This window comes from Hylobates moloch, unplaced genomic scaffold (genome assembly GCF_009828535.3).
Source record: "Hylobates moloch isolate HMO894 unplaced genomic scaffold, HMol_V3 SCAFFOLD_1, whole genome shotgun sequence".
Lineage (NCBI taxonomy): Eukaryota > Metazoa > Chordata > Mammalia > Primates > Hylobatidae > Hylobates > Hylobates moloch.
In genome coordinates this window covers 77,230,684-77,257,685 of record NW_026652276.1, presented here as the reverse complement: position 1 = coordinate 77,257,685, position 27,002 = coordinate 77,230,684, and the positions used below count along the sequence as shown (strand labels likewise).

The 27,002-nt window shown below is 33.9% G+C and overlaps 1 protein-coding gene across 5 annotated transcripts in view; it reads left to right on the top strand.

Annotated features, from left to right (window-relative positions):
- The window catches only part of SCN2A (sodium voltage-gated channel alpha subunit 2), a 195,908-nt gene that overhangs the window by 156,498 nt on the left and 12,408 nt on the right, over positions 1 to 27,002 (top strand). For all 5 annotated transcript variants that reach the window (XM_058441550.1, XM_032755543.2, XM_032755544.2 and 2 more), the window contains 7 exons: positions 763 to 1,242; positions 11,703 to 11,823; positions 13,750 to 13,904; positions 16,644 to 16,817; positions 19,755 to 19,877; positions 21,145 to 21,426; positions 24,055 to 24,108. In XM_058441550.1, coding sequence (XP_058297533.1) covers positions 763 to 1,242; positions 11,703 to 11,823; positions 13,750 to 13,904; positions 16,644 to 16,817; positions 19,755 to 19,877; positions 21,145 to 21,426; positions 24,055 to 24,108 — 1,389 coding nt within the window. The remainder of the gene's footprint in view (positions 1 to 762; positions 1,243 to 11,702; positions 11,824 to 13,749; positions 13,905 to 16,643; positions 16,818 to 19,754; positions 19,878 to 21,144; positions 21,427 to 24,054; positions 24,109 to 27,002) is intronic.

The window sequence follows — 27,002 nt, the reverse complement described above, 5'->3', positions numbered from 1 at the left end:
CAGTGTTTCAGGAAATTCCAATTACATAGTCAAAATAGCGTCTGTATTAGGCCATTATTTTATTGCTACAGATAAATACCTGAGACTGGGTAATTTATAAAGAAAAGAGATTTAATTAGCTCATGGTTCTGCAGGGAGCTTGGTGCTGGCATCTGCTTGGCTTCTGGTGAAGTCTCAAAGAACTTTCAATAATGGCAGAAGGCAAAGTGGAGCAAGCATTTCACATGACGAAAGCAGGAACAAGCAAGAGAGAGTGTGGGGAGGAGGCACTACAAACTTTTAAATAACAACATCTCGTGAGAACTCACTAACATGCGGACAGCACCAAGGCATGAGGGATCTGCCCCCGTCATCCAAACACCTACCACCAGGCCCCACGTCTAGTGCTGGGGATTACAATTCCACATGAGATTTGGGAGGCGACAAATGTCCAAAATATATCAGCATCCCAGATAAAAGGGTTTTTTTTGTACAGTTGTCTGTATTTATCTTTTGTAGCTGAGCTTAATAGAAATGTTTTATTTAACAATGATTTCAGTATTTTCTGCAGTGACTAAAAAGCAAATAGTGATAATAGTATTATTTTATATTGACCAAGCATTTTTTATTCCATTCACTTTTTTTCAGAATAGTGTATCATGATTTAGCAGAAATGCATATTAGAATAAAATAAGGTGTCAAGAACAATTTTAGAAAACTAATGATTGAAAGCAATTGAAGCAATAGAATGTTTTGATCACCTGTTTTCCTACTGTGTTTCAGGTTCTGAACCTCTTCTTGGCCTTGCTTTTGAGTTCCTTCAGTTCTGACAATCTTGCTGCCACTGATGATGATAACGAAATGAATAACCTCCAGATTGCTGTGGGAAGGATGCAGAAAGGAATCGATTTTGTTAAAAGAAAAATACGTGAATTTATTCAGAAAGCCTTTGTTAGGAAGCAGAAAGCTTTAGATGAAATTAAACCACTTGAAGATCTAAACAATAAAAAAGACAGCTGTATTTCCAACCATACCACCATAGAAATAGGCAAAGACCTCAATTATCTCAAAGACGGAAATGGAACTACTAGTGGCATAGGCAGCAGTGTAGAAAAATATGTCGTGGATGAAAGTGATTACATGTCATTTATAAACAATCCTAGCCTCACTGTGACGGTACCAATTGCTGTTGGAGAATCTGACTTTGAAAATTTAAATACTGAAGAATTCAGCAGCGAGTCAGATATGGAGGAAAGCAAAGAGGTAAAAATGTTTAAATAAGGAGATATTTTGGTATTATATATTTCTGTTGTTTAAAGTTATCAGGTATTTTTAAATTGCATGTTTCCTTCCTGTTAAGAAAATAGAAAATATCTGTCTAGCAATACATTTTTCCATGGAAAAATTGGTAATAAATACATTAATGATAGATTAAAATATAGCTAGATAATATGCTGACTCGTGTTTCAAATACTCACATTTTGAGTTCTTGATAGTATTCTTGATATGAATTTTTTCAGTATTTAAAAATAATTTTAAATTTCTCAAAATGCCCCAGTTTCTCCACTTTCTTCCTTGTAATTTGCCCACAACAGTGTTTTTTGTACGTACTGGAAAAATACCTGATGAGAGGGTAGTTGCAATTCTCATCTTGCTGTGTTCTTAGTTCTTAATTCTTATGAAATAAGTCATAAAATAGTATTGTATTTTGTTTGCACAGACATATTTACTCAAGGAAGATCTGATTGGGATCCTGGCTTGATATTTATATATAGTTTATCTTTCCTGAAGTAGGTCATTTTTTTTTGAAGAGAAGGTATTGATGAGGAATCACACTAAAAACATATTTAACCCTACTGAGCTCAGTGTTTGCTGTTTAAAGAAACAAAAATCCTTAATACATTATAGAATGTAAAATTCTGAATTTACCAACTCAGTAAGTCCTGGTAACTTAATGTATTCTTTGATTTACAAGAAGAGTATGAGCAACAGAATATATTTTTTGTTTTGTTTGCTATTAACCTGTAGCTCAATAAGTACAGAGTTGGAGGTAAAGAGAGGAATTTAAAACCTTAATATTTAATTGTTTATACAAAAATGAAGACAAGATTTCCAGTACTTAAAGTTTGCACTAACAAACAAAAATAACAAGGAAAAACAAAGATTCGTTCCTTCCTCATACAAATTGTTTGGCAAGGAAGATAAAAGCTTCTATTCCTGATGTCGGGAAAGAAAGAATGATGACATAGGGGAGTTTGGGCACTGAAAGGTAAAATTTAAGTAGCACAACATGGTCATGATAATTAACAATCAGCCAAAATTATGAGGGAAAATATAGTTATAAAAAAAAGAACAAAGGTGGGTGGATCACGAGGTCAGGAGTTCGACACCAGCGTGGCCAACATGGTGAAACCCTGTCTCTACTAAAGATTCAAAAAATTAGCCAGGCGGGGTGGTGGGTGCCTGTAATCCCAGCTACTTGGGAGGCTGAGGCAGGAGAATCCCTTGAACCCAGGAGGCAGAGGTTTCAGTGAGCCGAGATCACCCCATTGCACTCCAGCCTGGGCAACAGGATGAAACTGTCTCAAACAAACAAACAAAAAAAAGAGAACTAGCTATTTCAGACAGTTTTTCTGTATTTATTTGATAAAATTACTAAAGAGTACGTTATTTTCCATTTTTTCTTGTTTGTAAGTTAAGTAGTACTGCTGTTAGTGATTAGGTAAAAGTAGATAATTAATGGGAAATTCAGACAATGTTTGAATATAGGAAGGTATAAATAACAGGGACATAGCTATCAGTTTCACAAGAAATAACTGATGAGATTCAAGGGAAAAGTAATAAAACCTCCTGTCCTGGGGCAAAGAATTACTTTAATTAGTTGAACTTAAATTTTTACTAACTAGATTATTGTTTGAAAGTTGAATAATATCTTAAAATCTTATTAACAAAATTTTGAACAAGTATTGTTATAATAGTTGGGTTATGCTGGAAGGGTGGAGTGGCCCAGTTTCTGATATAGTATACTGCTATTATAGAAGCTGAAGTCAGCATTTATAAAATAGAATTGGGTCATTCAAATTTTGATGTATATTCCCCTCTCGTTATTTTGAAATTATACCTAATGGTGAATATTTCCCTAATAGTAAAAAAGTCAATTTTTATTTTCACACATGTTTAGTTTTAGGCTGTCATATAAACTAAGAACGAATTATATAGTATCAAATGTTGAAGCCATTGGCTAGTTTAATCTTTTAGCTAAGTTTGAGTATCTTTTGAGGAATGTTTAACTTGACATCCATAACTTTAAGAGATTTTACAGCCCTGGGTTTTCCAAAAGAGCATATATTTTGCCTTAACTTAAGCCATTATGTTTGAAGTAAGAGGGAAGTCCAGTGATGTGGGGTTTAGAGTACAGAAATCTCTTGTTTCTCTTGTTACCTTTAAGCTTTTGATTTGTTTTCTGATTAAGTTAGCTCTGAGTTAAATACTCTAAAATAATATTTGTGAATTCAGTATTTCAGAATTGGAGGAAGAGAACTGATCTGCCAGGTGGAAGCAGACAGGATTATTTTATTGCTTGAGTTGTAGAGTCCTTCCAATACCTTCCCAGCATAGAGACTGTTACTTCAGTGTTAACATTATTTGGAGGGGTTTTTAATTCTGGCTTTATATCAAACTTTCTAGAAATAAATTTATAAAATAACAAATTATTAGAAATATAGCCATGAAAGAGATTATGTGTAGGTTTTGATCTTTCAGAATTTTACCTGGTAGCTCTACACTAAAAAACTAGAGTAAACAATTATTTAAGAATTTCAGACACTCCCATTTGAAATAGCATTTCTTGTCTGCCTTCTAGTCATTTTTGTCTGGTCATTTTTCTAACTGGGGGACAGGATTACACTGTTAAATATCACAAAGTAGTAAGAAACATCATGAGGCTTATTACCAATCCTTTCTAAATTAATTTTTTAATCAAAGAAAAATGAGACTTTTTTTCTGGAATGTCTAAATGAATTTTTTTATAAGGCAGACTGAGTGGACTCAGAGATTTTTTAGGTGTTCACAGTAAGTCCTCTGCAATGTCTTTGCTAAATTTGTATGATTCTTCAGTAGTTTTCTGTAGATTCTCTAGAGTAGACCATTTAAAATCATGTCATAACCACGTATGCTTTAATTTTAATGTTATTTCAATTATATTAATGTAATTCCTTTTGTGATTTTGAATGATTGTTTTTTTCTTTTAGAGTATTTAATAATGTGGAAGCCATGCTTGAATGACTATTTTTCGAAGTGAAATTTAGTAGTGCGATATGGTGACCTTCACCGCTTACCATTCTTACTTCTCACAGGAGTAAAATCAAGCTGGAGCCATCAAGAATGCAGCTCTGGTGTTTTTTAACCAGCCAGAGGCTCGTGCCACCACTTTTACCCAGGTTACCCAAGCAAGTTGTACATCTATAAATATAATCAGTTTCTAAATGACTTTTGACTGGCCTGCATGTTACTCAGCTACGTTCCTTGCCCTTCCATTGGCAGTAAAATAAAAACACGCACAGCTGCTATTATGCTGAGTCATGTAAAGCATGGTCAGGCAAGTCTGACAACCCTAACCTGAAAATACAATGATTTAGCTGCTAATCTTCTTACATAGATTTTAATAGAAATTATATTCAATGAAAAGTAAAAGTGCATGCCTTTATGAATTATTTAATTTCCTTTTAATGTTACAGAGTTTTGAACATATTAGGAGCCTAAAGGAGAAATGTCGGTGCTCTTTGAAAACTTGCGAAAATGCTTTTTATCCTCTGCGTTTAAAAAAAATATAGCCCAGTTACTGTACTTTCTTGACAGTTTTTTATTTAGTGTAATGTTTTTCTGAAGGGTAATCTTCAAATTAAAGCAATCCCTTATTCATGTGCAAACTTCCCAAAGGATGTTTTAATGTGATAATAATGTAAATGAATAGGAATGTCTATGTTTCAGTTGCTAGCAGCATGAGTATAATATTTATCTGCTTCATTTTAGGGAAAACGGCATTGCTTTATTTAGCAATTGACCAACAGTATTTTGCATTTAGAATATAATTTCTTTGGAAACTCTGTTTATATTTACCATTAAAACTCCTAGACTGAAAGAAAAGGAAATAATGTCTTTTGTATACCAAATAATAATAATAATAGTGATAATGAAAGACTTATAGATGGTATGCTCATTCTAAAAATAGATTTAGAGTCCATCTTCTTCATCTTCTTGGCTCCTCTGTGCTTTCTCTCCGTTCTATTTTATTCAGACCTGCTGGAAAACTTTCTCCTGAAGAATATTATTTAAATTTATCATGATCCACAAACTCCTGTATAGGAAAAGAATCAGAAACTCTTGCTCCTAGGGAGTTTTTAAAATGAAGAGACCTCCCTATCATGTGACAATAGCAATAAATGTAACATCATTCTATGGGATCCATTAGTGGACCTTTATTTCCTAATGTTGAAATCACAGTTTTACGCACAAATATGTTAACCAAATTGCCTAAACCCAATTTAATCATTTTTAAGAAATGTTAATTATTTTGTCACTTAGATACAGTTTCCTCTCCTTTTGCCAATAAAACTATAAAACAACACTAATATAAAAGTGTAGTTGGCTCTTTGGAAGAAGCAATAATCAGGCCATTCCTGGAGCATTCTTTTATACTTTGGAACAAAATATTCCATCACTGGCTCTCCAGATTCATGAACTATAATGCCTCATATATTGGAGGAATGGTATATAAAATGGGATCCAAGATGCGTAATTGTTTACAGTTAAACACAGATGCACGTATACACAGGGACTACAGATAATTACTTCTTCCTATTATGTATTAATTCCTCAGAAAAGCATGAGATCTAGGCACTTTTGGGTAATAGCTTGTTTCTTGGAAAAAGGCAAGGTTAGTTTCCTTATTCTCTGAGTATTCCATTTTGCCAATTTCCTGTTTAGAAAAATATTTGAGGCATATTATCCATCAGTGTATCTAGGGGATTCAGCTGGAGTAAAGGTGATAGAATAGAAGCTAAGAAGGAACTGGTTCGTTTATTTTCAATCCTCACATTATTGCAATTTTTCATTTCCTTGAAAAAGTCTCTGATTCTCCTTCAGGAAACATTGCCCACTTCCTAAAAGAATATACTAATTTATAATACAGGGGTTAGGAAAGGGGACAAAAATGTGTAGGGAAGGTTTGGGTAAGCAATGGTGGAATGGGTTCAACAGGCACCTGTCTACGACTTTATCCTGGAGAATGTGTAGTCCTCATGGGAAAGTTTTCCAGTGGGATGGTGATTAAGATGGAAAAAAATGCCCAAAATATCTTTAATATAAGAACGAAATGGGCCAAACACATGTGTCTTTGGGTCACTGGTAATCTGCTGAGCATTAGGACATCATAACATAAGCGTTCCTTTTGCCATCCAAAGAAAAATATTTAAAATCCTACTATTTGTGATTTTAAAAATGTTATAATGTATTCATTATAAACACTGAAATGACTTTCTGGATAATATAGTATACTGTGAGTAATTATTTTGATTTTACCATATTCTTTTTTTGTTCTTGGAAACCAAAATAGTCAGATATGGGATACTTGATTTAATCTGTATTTGAAGTTTTCTCTTTTTTAAGTGACAATTTTTAAATTAAATTAAATTAAAGTCTCTCTCTCTTTTCCCAAATTATATACAATATCTACTAATTATGTTTTCTTCAAAATGTATCTTAGCTTCATAATGAGAAATGAGTGTGCCCATGAAAAATTTAATAGCAAGTTATTTTTTCTCTTCCGTTTTCTGTTGTGATTCATTATTTTTGAAAATAATTTACTTTCATTTGCTCACATTTCCTGTCTAAAGAGAAACTATTCATTTGGCACATTGATATTTAGTAGTAATTTATTATTAAAGCAGAAAGCATAAGTTGGAAGTATAATATCTAAAAATACAAAATGAAATATTGTATCTTGATGTTTATTACATCATTAAGCAAAATATGATTCCGCCCTGCTTAAATCATTTGATTATAATTATCTAGCATATAAAAGAATCACAGTAGATTTTCAATAGGAAGAGTCCTGTAATATTAGGTATCCACCAAAAACATTGTTCAAGTAATATTTCCACCTGAAAGTAAATGATTGCCAATGCCTTTTTTCAGAGCATATAAAATCAGCTATTCCTATTTGATCTCTTCATTGTCCTGGCATCCTTTTTTTGTTAAATTTTAACTAGGCAAGGGCTATGCTAACAACATCAGTTAGTCCACTAGTTTCCTGATAAATAAGTACAGGTAATAAAAAGTGAACCTAAATATACAAATTATACCAAAGGGACGTATATAGAACTTTTTAAACTGGACCTGCTTCTAGCCAGTTCATATTTTGTTCACTTACTTATTTAGTATTTCACCATGAATTATGCCCAGATTGGAGCATTTACAGGCACTCTTTATTTGAAAATTCTTAAGTGCATGAGTTGTAACAGTTTCACATAATGATCATCTCACAGTTCTAATTGGTGACTATATACTACAGTTAGGTTGATCATAATTATGACCTTAAATGAAGCTGAATATTTTTATATTCCTAATTTGATTAATTTTATTTTATGGGCTTTTACACATTTTAACAGCTTTAGTCAACATATTTTATAATATTATGATATTTGCCTCGAATGTAATTTAAAGAAAGTCATTTAATTGATGTTATCAAGAAGGGTTTTAGAAATCAGAATTTCCTGCCTATGTTTCAGGATTATTGCTTAAAGAAAACTTTTTGTTTATGAAATATTCCAATGTGTATTTAGCTCTAATCTACATTAAAATATATTAGCAATTATGAATATAACTTGAATTAATACTAAAGTTCATGGTTTTGAAACATGGAAATCAACAATATCATAAGCACTATCTGGAACCTACAATATTTGATTACATATCTAGTCTAAATGTTTTAAATTGATAAACATTGGGTTTACTTCTGAATCATCGAAAAGACTCTTTAGAGAAACATGGCAGAATGGGGCGCAGAAGATCTAGAATCCAACCACTGATTCGCTATAACTTTTGACAAGACGATAAAACTCACATTTCCTTCTCTAAATAAATACTGGATTGGCTGACATTAAGGATCAATGTGCAGCTTAGATTCTTTGTTATTTGTAAATCAAGTACTGTAAGTGGAAAAGTATTCAAGTAACACATGTGACGGATCCTGTGCTGCTCCGCTTCAGAAGACAGTGGGGAAGGATGAGATTGCATTCCTTAAAGAGGCTCCATTCATCACGGGAGCTATAGATCCTTGTACACAGAGTGAAAAGAGGGAAAACACTGTCAAAATGATTTAGTAATAGTTTTCCTGACTCCACAGTTAAACTACAGTTCACCTCATACGCTCACATTAGGTCTGAATAATTGGCAGACTGGTTTTAAGACAGTACTCCTAGTTCTAACAGTTGTTCGTCATTGCCCACACAATTCAGAATCTTAAAAGATTTGTGTTACTCTGCAATTAAGAGAGAATATTATGTGTATTCTTTTGAATGTGAAAGTAAATATCAGATAGGAAGTGTTAGTAGTTAGTGGTTGGATAAAAGAGTCCTCGCACTGGTCATTCATTCATTTACCCAAAATTTATTAAACACAAACATTGGTGCTAGAGATACAAGGGTGACAAAAACATGATCTTTCCTCTAAAAAATTAAGTCTGATGAGATGCATTTTCTAGAAACACAAAATACTTTTGAATTGAACCTTGGAAAAAGTAAAAACTTGACCTTTCAATAGATAAATATTTGGCTTTAGGAAAAAGGTATCTATTAATTCTACATCAGAACTAAGGTAGTGCACTAAAATGAAAGGGAGCAATGTTAATTCTTCTACTTTTAATGTGATTTAAATAAGAGAAAATACAGGAATGTCTTATAATTTAAGTTCCAGAGAAAATGAACAAAAGAGCAATAAAAAAAAACACTTCAACATGCTTCTCATTTTCAGCCAAGTACAGCAAACTCTGTTTGATATTCTCTGATTTTAACCTTGGATCAAACTATTTGGCAAGTTGCTAATTTGAACAGGCTATTGAAAACAGACAGTGTATCTAGCAATTCATTCATTCATTCAATACTTAATGAACAGCATTTTGGCAATTCAAAGTCTGTTCCTTGTATTGAACTATATTGGTGTATTATCCATACGGCCTAGAGTACATGTGTATTATTCATATTATCCATATTGGTGTATTATCCATAGGGCCTAGAGTAAATGGCTTCTGCCCCCAAATGTTTTACAAGCCTGTTAAAGTACCCAGAATCCATCTGTCCAAAATAATTTGACCCATACATTATCAAGGTTCAATATGTATGATAAGCCATGAAAAGGTTGGTGAACAGCCTAGGGTGCATATGGTGAGTGAAGATGGATGGAAGAAATTAGGAGTCCAGAATTATTGGGGAGACTTTATGAAAGCAAGGAATCATGATTGTTGAAAAATAGACAGTGAAGAAAGAAATGGTGTGGTGGTGAAAGTCTTCCCAAAGTCATTTAAAGTATTGGCAACCCAGATACTTGGCAGCCGGAGTGACAATTGATGTTACAGGAATCCTATGTAAACTTTTGCACATTTTAATGAAGATCTTCTATAATATGCTGTCTGGTGACTATTCCCAATCACTGTCAAGGGCTAGACTTCATTATGTTATGATGTCTTTCATTCATTTATTCACTCATTCATTCATTTTTTTAAGCAAAATTTATTAAGACCTGTAACATACTTAGCACTGATGTAAACTCTGATACAGTCATTCAGCAATGTCAGCCTGAGCATTTGCAGAACCCTGAATATGGATCCTCATTTTTCCCTCGGGGTCACCCCAAGTCTTACTCCGTTCTGTGTTTACAGTGTGAACCTTATTCTTAAAAGAAATATTTTTTGTTTCTTATTGTGGATTGTTTGTACTTCCATCAGATGTGACTAAGCTTCAGTTTTTCTGATTACCTGTGTTATTTTCCAACATGCCGCAGGTGATAAGATCAATATTATCAGGTCCCTAATAGCATAACAGCTTAGTGTGAATTAGATATATTAAAATGAGAAGATTTTTAAGTCATTTTTTAGTCAATTACATGTATAGAAACATAGTTATTACTTAGAAAGATTCCAATCCAAAAGATAGGAAATTAAAAAAACATGTAATGTTTCGTCTGAGAACAAATATATTCAAACTTTAATGACAAAGATATTAGGATTATTTTTCTAGTAATTTGATATACCTGAAAAATTAAAATAAGAAATCATCAACCTTCAAGCACCTTACAATATATAATCTTTGATTTAACTTTTTTGGACAAATTAAAAAATAATTCTCTAACTCAAAGCAGGCAGAAGTATCTAATATTTATGCTTCTATCATTAGTATTTTTAAATTACAAGAGACAAAAGCATTTTTAATCTCATGTATATCATACATCAATGTGTTTTAAGTCATCAGCATCACTATGCTAAGGAAATATTTTATATAAAGAAAATTATTTTCATAAAATAAAGAAGACATCTTCCTAGAGAAAATCCACATAATCCTATGCCCAAATATAAATATAACATTTCCAGTACTGACTACAGCATCCATCTTATTCTAGTCTAACATACTTCAGTGTGCATTTTATCATGTGCTTACCTCATCCTTTTTATAAAGTAGCTCTTATCAGCTCAACCATCTCCTAATGTTATGCACTAATGGTAATAACATTGTAACAGGTCCGAGAATGCTGTGGCCCAAACTACTCTGATTCCTGTGTGGCACTCACACCTGGCCCTGCATCATTTCTGGAGCATTTTAAGACCAGGTTAAAGACTGGGATCCCTTTATGTATGCTGATCCCAAGAATGGACCGACCTGGCTAAAGTTTATTGCATTTCAAGATATAAAACAACTTCTATTATATTTTTCTTTTAGTGACATTTGATTTAACCTAAAGGAAAACAAAAGAACAACTAAATATTCATTTCTGCCTGTACTAACAGGGCAGGTAAGAGTGCCAGAGTAACAAGTAGTTTCCAAATGCACAATGAAACACAAGAGTGCATTGGCCAAAGAGAATGCAAAATATCAGCTCTTGCTATATAGCTAACAATGTGCTGCTCTTTTTGGAATTAGAAAATTATAGAATATATTTAATAACAATCTGATATATGTTTTCATGTCAATGAAAAGTGGATAAATTTAGATGGTTGCTGTTTATGTGCATTTGATCAAATCTTTTCTGAATTTGACATGAAAATACACTTATGCAGCTTTCATTGGTTGGGTCACAATTTTAGAATAAAACAAACTATTTGCAAACCATTTGCAAACTAATGTACAAAAGCAAGATCACAGATGATTATATGACTCTGGCAGCTTACATAAGCTTTCTGCAGGATTTTCTTTCAGAATCTCTATACATAGGCTCAAACAGAAGTTATTTCAGTTGTTAGCACCATATTTTAAAGACAAAAAATACTATGGTGTTGTATCTAATCTTGTGACCCCCGACCTTTACCAAAGCGGATTGGCATTATGTTTAAGTTATTCTTAAATTACAGATCAAGAAAATGCATACAGAAGATGGGGGGGCACACCTAATTAATTTTTACATTTAGATTAAAGAAAATAATTAAATGTGTTTTTTTTTGTGGGATTGATTTTCAGAAGCTAAATGCAACTAGTTCATCTGAAGGCAGCACAGTTGATATAGGAGCTCCTGCTGAGGGAGAACAGCCTGAGGTTGAACCTGAGGAATCCCTTGAACCTGAAGCCTGTTTTACAGAAGGTAAGCAAAACAATAACATATGTGGTCTTGAATATCCTCTTATCTGTCCATTTTTTCCTATTTGTTTAAATGTCTGTTTATCTGTCTACCATCTATTATCTATCTATCTACCTATCTAGTAATCATCTATATCTATCCAACAACTGTTCATTTATTTGTTTTTATGCATTTGCTGTTTGAAAAAAATGCAACTTTTTAAAAGGCAAAGTTTAATTTACGTAATTAGATATTTTCATTTTTATGAATCATTTTTAACTCTGAGAAATTACTAACTGGCTTTTCTGTGGCCTTATAAAATATCTTACAGGACAGAAAGCCAAATCACACACATCTCTCTTTAGGTTTAAAAATTAAATAAATAAGAAAGTGAGAGAAGAATTTATCATGTACTATTTTGTGATATTATAATGGGTACTAATTGATAAGTGTACATTTAAATTTGTCCTTCACTGAAACAGCTCCTATTTCAGTCAAGGTCAAATATTTTTTATTATTCCTGAAAAAAGATAGATCATAAAAATGCCAAAATATACTATGATGAGTCATATGATATGGGGCAACATGTCACTGGAGTAATCGCAAAAGGATTTTCTGAAGAAAGCTAAAATTATGTTATTTGAGGTATGGATCAGTTATATATTGTAATAGCAATGCTGTGTATCAAACCACCAAAAACCCTGGGCTCTAAGCTGCTTTTCTAGTTTTGACTCCTATTTCCTTCTGTGTAACTCAGACTTTCTTGTCACTAAGTTTTACTTGTATCATTGTTTCTCTATTCTTACAGCTTTGTTTTCTACATATGGCTTTTATATATCCTTCAAGATCTAGTCTCAAATCCATTTCCTCCATAAAGCTCGGAAGTCAAAGTTTACCAGAAAACTCTCATAATACTTTGTTTTGTGATAATTGTGGCTTTCCATAACTATAGAATTGTAGACAAATTGCCCCAACTTAAAATGTATATTCTTTGAGGACAAGGCTATGTTTTACATGTTATAGTATTATAATTTGTTCTATGCAATTTTTTGACAATAGTAGATACTCAATAAGTATTTGTGGAAGAGGCTTTGATCTAGCAATCCAGAAATTATACAAAGGTGTTTATTGGATTTTTATTGATAATGGCCAGATTTAAAGCAAACGAAGTATTCAATAATGGTAGAATTGGGCTGGGCATGGTGGCTCACGCCTGTAATCCCAGCACTTTGGGAGGCCGAGGCAGGCGGATCACTTGAGGTCAGGAGTTCAAGACCAGCCAGGCAAACATGGTGAGACCCCATCTCTACCGGGCGTAGTGGTATGTGCCTGTAATGCCAGCTACTCGGGAGGCTGAGGCAGGAGAATCGCTTGAACCTGGGAGACAGAGGCTGCAGTGTGTGAGCCGAGGTCAGGCTACTGCACTCCAGCCTGGACAAAAGAGTGAAACTCCCTCTCAAAAAAAAAAAGTGGAATAGTTATATGAATTCTAGTAATCATATTTAGAGAAATACTATGAAATCTTTCACAAATTTATTTACTTATAATAAAGATGGGAAATAGTTACAGCATTAAGTGAACTAATCAGAATTCAAATATGTAAAATGTCCATATAGAGTGGAATTACACTCACAGGATAAGGACAGGATGGAAATATCAACTTCTGGTAAGTTTATTTTCCTTTTGGTTCTTCTGTTTTTATATATTGTGTTTTTGTAATGTAATCCATTATAGTAGTGCTATAAACATAAAAATAAATATTTATTAAACAAATGATTAAAAAGCCATATAGATGATTTTAAGATAGCTTCTGTAAGTGGAAGCTATCTTAAAAATTAATGTTATTTACAATGTATTATCAGGTGATAATGTAGATAAATCTCCCACCAACACAAATATACCTAATCAAAGAGTAATTTTTTTTCTTCATTTTTTTTCCACGTATTTTAGACTGTGTACGGAAGTTCAAGTGTTGTCAGATAAGCATAGAAGAAGGCAAAGGGAAACTCTGGTGGAATTTGAGGAAAACATGCTATAAGATAGTGGAGCACAATTGGTTCGAAACCTTCATTGTCTTCATGATTCTGCTGAGCAGTGGGGCTCTGGTAGGTGATGCATGATCCACTCCTTCACTTTTCACCTGAAATCTTTTCCCTTTCCCTTCAATCAACTCATATTACCCACTTTTAAATTAAGGTGTTTGTAAGAATGAGAAGAAATATGTGTGATGTGTTTAGCACAGTGAGAGGCTCAGGAAATAGCAATTTTTATTACTCTGTCTGGAGTAGCCCTCAGGTGGAACCAAACTCAGATCATAATGGTTTCTTGTAATGTTTAAAGAAGGATCTTTTTGACTTTTAGTCATCAGAGGCAGTTCTTATTAAGACTGGTTATGTAGACATGATGTAAGATTATCAGCTAAATATCAAACTGAAGCACGATATTTCCCTGACCCCTTTGCAGGTGAGAACTAGAGTGCATGGGTGCGGGTAGGAGCGAACTCCATTCACTCACTGCTCCACCCCTCACAGGAGGGGGAGCGCAGGTGAGTGGGTGCAGGAGCCAAGGAGAGCGCATTTGGGCACCTCAAGAGTGAACTCCATACCAGCTCCACGGGAGCGTCTAGGGGAGGGTGCCTGCGATCCTTGAAACCCAGAGGAAGTGTTACAGTGCCCTTTTAGCTTTGCCATCCATGGATGGCTTAAATGTTAACAGTTCAGTGGAGGGTCAGTGTGACAGCCTTTTGCACCCACACTTGTGATACCCAAGTTCATGTCCGGCGTCCAGGAGGAATGAGTTTGTACAAACGACTTGAAGATGGTAAATGTAGGGGATTTTACTGCCAGTGAAAGTGGCTCTCAGAGGGAAGGCGAGCTGAAAGGAGATGGAGCAGGAAGGTAATCTTCCCCTGGAGTCTGGCCATCCCCAGCCAGACTCCTCTCTGAAGCTATGCTGGCAAGCTGTCCCTCTGATGTCAAGCTACTTCTCTCTGATGTCCAACTGTAGTCTCTGATGTCCAGCTGTTCCTCCTGTCTGCCTGCTGAGTTCTGGGCTTTATATAGGCACAGGATGGGGGCAGGGTGCACCATGGGTAGTTTTGGAAAAGGCAACATTTAAGTGGGAAAACAGGGATGTATATTCTCACTTTGGGTCATGGTTCCAGGCTTGAGGGTGGAGCCCTCGTCGGGTACCCATCCTCTTCTGCCCAGAATTTCTCTGCCTCCTGTTCCTGTCCAAATTGCTTAACATAAACTCCATGCTGCAGGGGATTCCTCTGTCTTCTTCACACTGATTCGCTATTGCCAACCACAGTGAATGATAAGAAGTAGACTAACTTAATTACTGACTAGCAGAAAAATGATGGCATTACAAACATGTCTGATTTCATTCAATGAAATGATCAACTGGATCAAAATATTAATATAATGAAAATGATATGACCATTTTCTTAATTGGGGATACAAATGTGGTTGCATTCCTTTTACTGTTTCAATTTAATTAATAACTAGAGTGTTTGGTGAGTTGATTTCATTAGGAGAATTACTGCATTGGATCTGGAGGCCTGTAAGCCGAATTCTGATTTGACTAAGAATCCTGTGTCCTGCCATATACTCAGTTTAAAGAGGATCAGCCATGCTTTATTTTCTTTACCTTTTTTATCATTATTTTTTTAGACAGAGTCTTGCTGTTGCTCAGGCTGGAGTGCGGTGGTGTGATCTCGACCCACTGCAGCCTCCACCTCTCAGGTTCATGCCATTCTTGTGCATTAACCTCCCAAGTATCTGGGATTACAGGTGTGAGCTACCACACCTGGCTGATTTTTGTATTTTTAGTAGTAGAGACTGGGTTTTGCCATCTTGGCCAGGCTGGTCTCGAACTCCTGGCCTCAAGAGATCTGCCCATCTTGGCCTCTTAAAATGCTGGGACTACAGGCATGAGCCACCGCACCTTGCCAGACATGCTTTCTAAAGCCAAGTAGAGAGAGAACTATGAAGCCTCTTTAGTGACTAGTACCTTTGCTGTAGGAGCTCTTTGTTCTCAGTTACACCCAGTCAGTGCTCACCAAATTGCACAATGTGCTGGCACAGTGGCTGGCTCCTCAGGGGTTTACAGCTTCAGCTATAAGCAAAGCCCAGAATCCTTTAGGTCCTTGTATGGAGCTCTGGATATATATATAATAATATATATAATATATATATATATAAATATATATATAAAATTCTGCCAGGTTTTCCTGATAATTTTTCCGATAAGAAGATCAAGTTAGATAAATAGTCTTTTCATTCCAGAAGCCTCAGGAGTTCCGGCAAATGAGTTACCCACTCTTTCCCAAGGGCTCTGCAAAATTCTGTCAAAGGGAGTTTCCAAACATACACACCCTCGCCCCCGACACACACACACACACAGAGAGAGGGAGAGAGACAAGAAGCGAGCAATGACAATCCTTTCCTTTTTCCATAGGCTGAGGGACCTCCCTGCTTTATATCTGCATTACTAGAGGTTGTATTCCATTGAGTCTGCACTGAATGAGACCAATCTACTCCCAGGCGTTCCACTGCCTCCTGATCTAGAGAGAAGCAGCTGGCAGTCTCTCAAAAATTTTAAGCTCTTTGGGGGCACACTGAGACCAAAATTTAAAAATTACTGAAACCTTTGGTTGACTGAAATGCCCAGTCAGCAGTCATTTATGATCAGATAATGATAAAGTAAAATTCAGCCATGGGAAACATTAAACCTTCCAGCCTTAGGCACTGATAAGAGCTTGCGTCATTTCCTTTTTTAAGAAATCATCAATTAGAGACTGTTTCTGATCATAAAATTTAATAGAATTTTTTGACTTACAGGCCTTTGAAGATATATACATTGAGCAGCGAAAAACCATTAAGACCATGTTAGAATATGCTGACAAGGTTTTCACTTACATATTCATCCTGGAAATGCTGCTAAAGTGGGTTGCATATGGTTTTCAAGTGTATTTTACCAATGCCTGGTGCTGGCTAGACTTCCTGATTGTTGATGTGAGTATGCTGCACTTTGCTGCTTTATTTGTTGGCATATATGTATTAGTTCTAGCAATGGTGCCTGACACAGTGTAAGCACTCAGTAACACTGTATCAGCCCAAATATAAATTCTGTTTCTCATTTCACAGTGAGAGGATGCCCCAAAACATTTTTTACCAATTTAAATACATATACATTCATAGATAAAAATCAAATGCCATCATACTATACTTATTCATTTAATTTCAAATTAATATTTAAAATCTCAAGTTATGCAAAATAAAATATGAATTTAGAAATTTTGCTTTTTGCACGCTCACATTTCGCAAAATAACTTGTATTTAAATTTTTTACAGGCATCTTTGACATTAGTATCTTTGTCATCTCTAGAGCCTGTTGAGTTCAGGTCACACGGATGAATCATTAATTACAAAGAAATTTGAAAGTCCAAAAAGCAAGAGACACCACTTGATTCGTATGATATAGAAGCAAATTGGCTATTGACCAAGTAGTCAAAGATTTTATTAAACTACATTGGTGTTGAAATAAAATAAGATAGAGTACTAAAATATGAGGGTTTTTATATAATTGAATATGAGGCAAATCTACCATTAAATGTACTACTACTATTAAATGTATAAAGGTTACGTGCAGAATTACATTAACAGTCTCTGACAATAAAGGAAGACAATAAATAATATTTAGAACTACATAAGTGTGGACATTACAAACAATAGAAAATGCACCAAAACTATAACCATTCTTTTATTTGTGTAATGGGATTATGCATGATACTATTTCCTGTCTCTATTTTCTGTATGTACTTGTCATAGGTTGGTAAATCCATAATAAAAATATCTGATACTTGGTGTATCTATGTTAGGATAAAAGTATTAAGACAACACTACTTGAATATAAGGAAACTCTTAAGAGAAATCTAGTTGTCCTGCAGCTAATGATCATATTATCCAAAGTACTCTGACATTTACCTTTTTAGATTTAAGAAAACTATTATGATAGTATATGAAACTGATAAACACTTTGCCTTAAATCAAAAATGCTTATTGCTCATCTATTTCATTATGAAAGATACAAATATAAATAAGTCATTTTTCTAGTCCTGCAGTAGCTTACAGTTGAAAAGTGAGGACAGCTGCGTACACAGTAAGTCGACACCTGTATTACAAGTGCCACCTCTTTACTTGAGGAAGGAGGAAAGGCTTCGAGAGGGAAGTGGAGTGTGAGCTGGAGCTTGAGAGATGTGAATGCCAGCAGGCACAGCTGAGGGAGGAACACGGATTCGTTAAAACGTTGGTGCATGACATGCAGGGTGGGTTCCAGAAACAAGTAGATAGGGTGAGGTAAGCCTTTGTAATGGGATGATAAGGTAAGAAAGATAAGTTACAAAAGAGTCTGAAGAACCTGAGGTGCCATCCAAGGAAACTTGGACTTATGATTTAATAAAGAGGAAGCTATTGGAGAATTACGTATAGGGAAGTGACAAGACCAGCTTGTTTTTTTAGGGAGGGAAGTTAGGTGGAGGTGTGAATGATGGAGTAGAAAGGAGATTATTTAGAGATCAAAACACCAATTAGGAGATTGCTGCAATGTCCCAGAAAGAGAAGGCCTGTATGTATCTCCTTTTTCACATTTAGCTACACAAGTCACATAAAATTGAGTATTTTACAACCTCTTTTCAGCCAGTAAATACTACCCCATTCAAAATATTTTCCTCTGTCTAACTTTTATCTTTCATCCTTTAACTTATGCTTATCTCTTTTTGGTTCTGTCTTCAGAGAAGGTAAAGTACTACAGGTCCTCATATCTTAAATACAGAAAAGCTTCACAACTCATGATAATTCAGTAACTATTTTTCAATTATCTGTTAAAAAGGGACTTACAAAGCCTAAGAGTTTGGATTTTAAGGGAACTATATGAACTATGTAAGACATAATTTTATAACTCATTTTCTGTATTCAAGAGGCTTCACTTTCAAATTGCATGTGCAAAATTATTTTGAATAAGTTATTTTTTGTAACAACTTTCAATGTGCTTCACTTATTTTCCTTAAAAAATATATTTTTCAAATATATATTAACACCATACTCTTAAAAGCTATATTGCATATTTATCTTTATTTATCTGCTTTTGAAATTCAGGTGTACTTTAGAACGAAATATCTTTACTTAGCTTATATAATTTTAATAATTTTTCTGTATGTTTTCAAGGAAATTGGACGTGTGTATGTCCCCCTGACCGTTTGTCTTTTCCTTTTTAGCTAAGACTTTATAATTTTTATCAACGACATTAGTCATCTGTATGAATAACTAAAGACAACATTGTTCTTGCAATTTCTAATTTATCACAAAATCTCAACTTTTTTTATTCACTAGTTTTGTCTGACCTAATTAATGATATTATGCCCTTCGCACTGAAATTTACAAAAAGTCAAAGCTGCTTTTTAGAGGCCTATTCCTTTTTAAATGTGTTCATGCCCATATTCACCAGTGGTTTGTATAGTTTACTTGCATATCAAATGTTACTTTCCATTTCAGATCTGCTCAATATTATTAGAAATGATACAGAAATAAGTTTTACAGATCTGTAGAGGAAGATCACATTTCTCTCTCTGTTTTTTCTTTACTTTTAATTTTTTAAAAACATTTCCTACCAAGAATCTTGAAAAAAGAGCACATATATGGGCTTCTTTTCTATAAGTGTTCACAGACTAGTATCATTAACTTCACCCTGGGAACCTGTAGAAATGCAAATTCTTAGGCCTTTCCCCAAACTTACTAAATCAGACTCTGCTATTGGTGTTTTTAACAAGACCCCTGGGTGATTTTGAAACTCATGAAAGTTTGAGAATTACTGGTTCATTGCATAGAGCAAGGCTGAACTGCATAGACATTTTTGTATGTAAATAAGAAAATTGTGTTGCTTTTTCTGTATAGGTCTCACTGGTTAGCTTAACTGCAAATGCCTTGGGTTACTCAGAACTTGGTGCCATCAAATCCCTCAGAACACTAAGAGCTCTGAGGCCACTGAGAGCTTTGTCCCGGTTTGAAGGAATGAGGGTAAGACTGAATGCCTTAGAATTTGTCAGAATTATTATTGAGAGCAGACTGACACTTTGTACCATGGAAATGTCAAATTTATGGAGAATTTGTGTCTTACACATTCATACTGACATAGCTAATCAATCAAAAATAATATTTACCAGATGTCCAAAATACTTGGCACTGCTGGAGTCACTCACAGAGTATATTGCCAGAGGGATTGTTTCTAATTAGCTAGATTTTCATTTCGTGGAAAATCTCTATAGTTATGCTGCTGATTTGAATCAAAATTATTTATGTTCACTTCATTTATAAATGTGCAGGAAATCCTACTCGCTGTAGTTTAAGCCTACCAAATCATTACTCATCGTTTCTTCACTACTCCGCTGTGATACACTTTGAGCCTTTTGATGTTTGAATCAGGCCTTTTAGTTCTTAAACACAGGCTGAAATGGCTAAAAAGTAGGTCAACTGGAAATCTAACGCTCATTTAGAAGGGTGGTACAAAAGAACAGAGGAGTTTGTGCTGACATTTGTCGTTCCCTGAGGCACAAAACCTGAGACCACATACCCTCGCCACCTAGAAAATGATGATGCCTTGTCTCGGTGGTTTTAGCTGGTTCAAAGGGGATTTTTAAAAAATGATACTTTTTGTGATATTTGAAAATAGTTACTTAGACTTTTTCTGCACGTTACAATCACAACTAGAGATGAATGGTGTGTGTAGATGTGTGTCTGTATATGCATGGTTACATAGAAAAGTGTTATTAGCTGTTAAATTCTTTTTACCAATTAGAAAGAACAGTTTTTGCAGTAGAAGGCTTAATAAACAAAAGGTATCAAATTTTCAGTACCAGAATACTGTTTATATTTTCTGTGTGGAATTTGATCCCCAAGTGGTCTCTTTTACTCTCAAATTTTGGACAGCAAATTGTATGGTTTGTATGATTTTTTGAAAGTGATGTTCGCTTCTATACTCATGCCACTGTTTATACTCTTAATTATTTTTGGCATTTACTGTTAGTTCCATCCTTTGAGGTAAATTTGCTACATGTATATTATTACCTCTTGAGAAAACATTCTCCAATATAAAATTCGTTGTATACTCTTCTGATTTATAGTTTTAAAATTCTTAGTTGGAGCTACCAGAGTCTAGTTTCTACCCAATATTCAACTTTGAAACAGGTTTTTTAAAATCATTTGACTGTTTTTTTAATAATGTTTAAAAATAGGTAAATATTTATTGTTGGCTTTTCACTTATTTTTCCTTCTCATCCTGTGCCAGGTTGTTGTAAATGCTCTTTTAGGAGCCATTCCATCTATCATGAATGTACTTCTGGTTTGTCTGATCTTTTGGCTAATATTCAGTATCATGGGAGTGAATCTCTTTGCTGGCAAGTTTTACCATTGTATTAACTACACCACTGGAGAGATGTTTGATGTAAGCGTGGTCAACAACTACAGTGAGTGCAAAGCTCTCATTGAGAGCAATCAAACTGCCAGGTGGAAAAATGTGAAAGTAAACTTTGATAACGTAGGACTTGGATATCTGTCTCTACTTCAAGTAGTAAGTAATCACTTTATTATTTTCCATGATGTGTAATTAAAATGAGTCTAAAGTTCTTCTTCCTCATAATGAGATATCCACCTGTTAGAATGGCTATTATCAAACGGATAAATGACAATAAATGTTGGCAAGAATGTGAAGAAAAGGGAACCCTTGCACGTTGTTGGCAGGGATGTAAATTAGTGTAGCTTTTATGGAAAACAGTATGGAGGTTTCTCAAAAAACTAAAAATAGAACTACCATATGATCCAGCAATTCCATTACTGGGTATATATCCAAAGGAAATTAAATCAACATGTCAAAGAGATGTCTGCACTCTCACACTCACTGCAGCACTATTAACAATAGCCAAAATATGGAAACAACCTAATTGCCCATCAACAGACAAATGGATAAAGAAAATTGTGTGTGTGTGTGTGTGTATATATATGTGTGTGTATATATATGTATATGTATATATATACACACACGTATTTCTATATACACACGTATAGATATACACTGTATATGTATATATCTATATGCATATATATAGACATACACAGAAACAGTGTTTGTCTATGTGTGTGTGTATATAGAAGTAGTCAGGGAAGGGGCAGAGCCTGTGGCACTAAGAAACTGAGAAAATGTACAAGACTTTTGTTTTCAGAATTACGATGTCCACACAACAGAAAAAGTATTTCAAAAAGTAAATGCGGCTTGAATGTATTTGTTTTCAGTTTAGGAAACTGCTTCTTTTTATAGAGTGCCTTAAAATAGTATGTTCAACAATATTAAAAAGATTTTCAAAAATAAGCCCTCATGATTGGTGATTGGTAATAATCATTTAAAAACGTATTAGATGTATATATGTGTGTGTATACACACACACCTATAGACATACAAAATGAAATACTATTCAGCCTTTAAAGAAGATGGAAATCCTGTCCTTTTATACAACATGGATTTACCTGGAGGAAATTAAGTGAAATAAGCCAGGCACAGAAAGACAAATGACACATGATGTCACTTATATATGGAATCTAAAAAAACACAAACTCATATAAACAGAAAGCAGAATGAAAATCACCAGGGGCTGGGGGATGATGGGAGATGTTGGTCAAAGGATACAAAATTCAGTTCGACAGGAAGAATACGTTCTGTAGAGCTATTGTACAGCATGATGACTATAGTTAATAATAATATATTATGTACTTGAAAATAGCTAAGTGAGTAGATATGTTTTCTCATCACAAAAAATGAGTGTATGAAGCGATATATATATTACTTAGCTTGAGTTAGCCATTCCACAATATACATATATTTGAAAACATCATTTTGTACAACATAAATATATTCATTTTTAATTTATCAATTAAAAATGAATATATTTTTGAAAAGCAATTAAAATAAAAATGCATATACATTTTAGGAACTCTATACAGATGCACTAAAACTACATAAAAATGATACAATACTATACAATAATAAAATAAAATTCTTCTTCCTCAGTGTTTACAAATACTTCCTTAGGCCCATCTGCCTAGATTCCTCTTACCATGATTGAACTATCTTTTCTGCCGCATGCTGGAAACACGATGGTTCTAAAAACTTTGTCTCCCCGACTATGCATTTGGTAGCATAGCCAAGTCCTTTGTTACTGGGAGTTTAATCTAGGCACTCATTGTTTTCCTCCCTTCCTACTCTGAGGAAAGAAGTGCTGGCCCCAAGGGGGGTTGAAAAGGGGTGTGTGTGTGTGTGTGTGTGTGTGTGTCCGCACGCGTGTGTGTACACGGAGAAAGAGAGAGAGACTTTCAGATAGGAAAATTGCTCTCTTGCAAATGAAAACTTTCCAATTAAGACTATAGTGTCTGCTATGCACTTATAATGATTCATTCAGCTATTCAACTGACTGCAGTATTAAATATCCACTAGCTCCTGGACACAATCCATTTACACGATCCTCAAGACTATTAAAATAGGAAAGGAGAAGAGCTTGTGGCACTAAGGAACTGAAAAAAATGTACAAGAGTTTTATTTTCAAGATCATTATGTCAATGGAGCAGAAAACAAATATTTAAAAAAGGAAATGCAGTAGAATATATTGTTTTCAGATTAGGAAACTGCTTCCTCTTGTAGAGTAATCACCTCAAAATAGCATGTTCAACAATATTAAGAAGATTTTCAAGAATAAGCTGTCATGATTGGTGATTGGCAATAATCATATAGAGAAGAACAAGTAGAAAAGAAAGCATTAAGATAAATAATGCGGCATACTTTTGAACTTGTCTCATGCTGCTACTATATACATGAAATCTTGTCATCAAAGTTCATGATATACTTTTATATAAACACATCAGAGTCAAAGATTGTTGATATTGTTTTTATGATAGCATATTGTTACAGTAGATCATTATTTAATTACATATGTTAAATATCCACATAAGATGTTATAGAGGAATATAAATTTGAAGTATTTTCAATGCATATCACAAAACATTGTCCCAAAAGTGAATACAAATTTCAAGCTTATTTATATCCCTGTATTGAATACATGTCAAATAGAATTTTGATCAATTATTCTTATTCAATTTATTTTCTAAAATTATAATTTTGGGAAAAAAGAAAATGATATGACTTTTCTTACAGGCCACGTTTAAGGGATGGATGGATATTATGTATGCAGCTGTTGACTCACGAAATGTAAGTCTAGTTAGAGGGAAATTGTTTAATTTGATTAAATGTATATTTCTACAATATTGTAATTTAGTGATATTGTCAATAAAATAAAATTATGTGCTTAATTTATAAAACACATCTATATTATAAGGATAAAATATTTAATCATACTATTTCTTTCAAAATTATCATAGGATGATTTTCTCTAATCACTATGTATCTTTTAACATATCTTTTCTAGTATTTAGCAAGGCATCTGACACAAAACTTTATTGGATGTATTTTCAAAATGAGACATTTTATTTTTGGCTCTGATAGTCCTGGTCATTTGTGCATTAGAAGTTCTCACAGGCAATATTTTTCATCTGTCATATATTTCCTCCAGCTTTTGATCTTCCTTATAATAGGAAGGATATGACTAATAATGGGGACAAAAATAAACAATTTAGTGTTTCTCTTGGGAAAGTGAGATTAAGTGGTAAAAGGGAGGGACTTTCCTAATCTACCTTATACATACCAGTACTTTGAATTATTTTCTATAATTTTCACTAATTTCTCACTATTTAATGAGGAATGAAGTCACATTTTGAAAAAAAAAAGACATTGATTTCTGATATGCCAGAGCATGATAATAAAGCTCAAAATGCTATTTCCCTAGCACCAGCAGCTAGCTTTCTGAGTGAAGAATTCCTGAGGTTTTTCTTTTTTTTTTTTTTTTTCCCCACTTCATAAAAACAGAGAGGGAGCAAGAAAGCATAAAAAGCCCTGCATTGTATCTCTGTAAGTGCTATCAGGAATTCCAGTTATGAGATTTTTCTGAATAGTAATAATAATTTATTGTTTATCACTATTCACTATGCCAAGGACTTTCTCACATTATCCCATTTAATCCTAAATGACAACCTTATTGTATAGGTGATACTAGCTCTATTTTACCACTGAAGCAAAGAGGCTTAATGCGTTAAATGGGAAAACAAGTTTTTGAACCCTGACCACAAATAATGGCTCATACCCACTTTCCACAGTAGTTTCTTACCTTTTTGATTAATTAATTCAATGCTCTCTTCACCTTCCTTATCAATAGCTTATATGGCATGAAACATTTTCAGTTTCTTCTTTAATAACTTAGTAGACCTTTTCTGCTGCAAAACTCCTGGAATTTCAAGCACATTACAAAAGATGAAAGCCAATTGAGCACTACATTTATGAAAAGTTGCTGGATCTTACTTTAATTAGTATATTGCATCAGATAAATGCAAATTTAAACCAAAATAAAACATTATCTACACACCTACCAGATTGGCAATACCAAAAATTCTGACAATACCAAGTTTTACCAAGGATAAACAGCAATAAGAACGCTCATACAATGCTGATAGGAAAAAAATTAGTTAAATAATCCGTTAAAAACTGTTGGGTATGATCACATTATTTGAGAAAGTTAAAGATATTTTTTAATCCTGCAATTCTACTTTGAACAATGTATCCTAAAGAAACTTATGCACATGTTTAGGATAATCTATGTACAAAAATGAATATAACTTTTTTTTACACTTGCAAAAAACTGGGAGCAACTCAAAAATAGTAGAAATAGGCAAATAATTGAATACTATATAGTGATGAAAATGAACGAATACAGCCATATACAATCACATGGACGAGCTTTAAAAATACAACATTGAGTTAAAGAAACTAGACACGTACTATAATTCTACTTATATAAAGTTCAAAATTGACAAAACTAAGCTTACTTTCAGAAATGCATACTGAGGTGTTAACTTGAAAGAAAAAGCAGGGACATAATTACCATAAAAGTCAGGATAATGATTACCTCCAGCAGGGATGATGGAGTTTCTGTTTGAGAAGGCTACACCAAGGGTTTCTGAAGTCATAGCAATGACCTGGGTTATGGATTTCACTTATAAAAACATATTATATTTTGCATTTATGTATTATGCACTTTCCTGTATGTATATTGTCTTTTTAAAGTTTTAAAAATATAATTTTACATCACTGTTAACTAAACTCACATACACAAATAAAATCTCATTGAAGAATAAGTAGTTTTACAACATTTCTGATATTTTCCATTTTGCTCTATTTCCTTAGAAAAAAAATTGTGCTGGTCATAATCCTCTAAATTGATTTCATAACACAGTGGGTTATAACTTGCATCTATTATCATCATCAGGGACTGGTTAATTGAGTTGGTTAGAACAATGTCCTATTAGACCTGTGAAAGCTTCCAGCTAAGGCTCAAACCTACTATCACACAGTTTTCTAATCAAAAGTGGATTAGACAAGAGATAGTATCATTGTTACAGAAACAGTCCCTACTGAATAGGATAAAGCAATAGATTCATTTTCAGAAAGGAGAGATCAACCTATACACCTACATACAGACATACTACAATGATTCTTGCCTATCTAAAGAAACGTATTATACCAAACCCTTACACTTAGCAATTACTACTGGCCGCCACTGTTCTAAGCATATTTATATGTTAATATAGTTAATCTTCACAACCACACTATGAGGTTTAAGTTTGATTATTTTCATTTCACAGATGAGAAAACTGAGGCAGAGAAAGTAAATCTTAAAAGTTTTGACATAGAATAATGTGACGCTGACATCTCTTTTGTAAGAAGAGGAAATCTTTAATTTGCATGCTGTGTTGGGAACTTTGCTTAGAAAGGAAAGTGCATTCATAATCTGGGCATTTGTTGGATGAAATTGTCTATAATCATTCAGACTTCTATATGAGTTGTTTCATTTTCCCAGGTAATGAATACTCTTGCAGAACTCTTCAATAAGCATGTGAGATTTAAAGGTTCATAAAATCTGTTTAATGTTTGGTTTATTTTCATTCCAGGGATTAAAACATGCTTAGGTAATTAAAAACTCACTGAAACAAGTA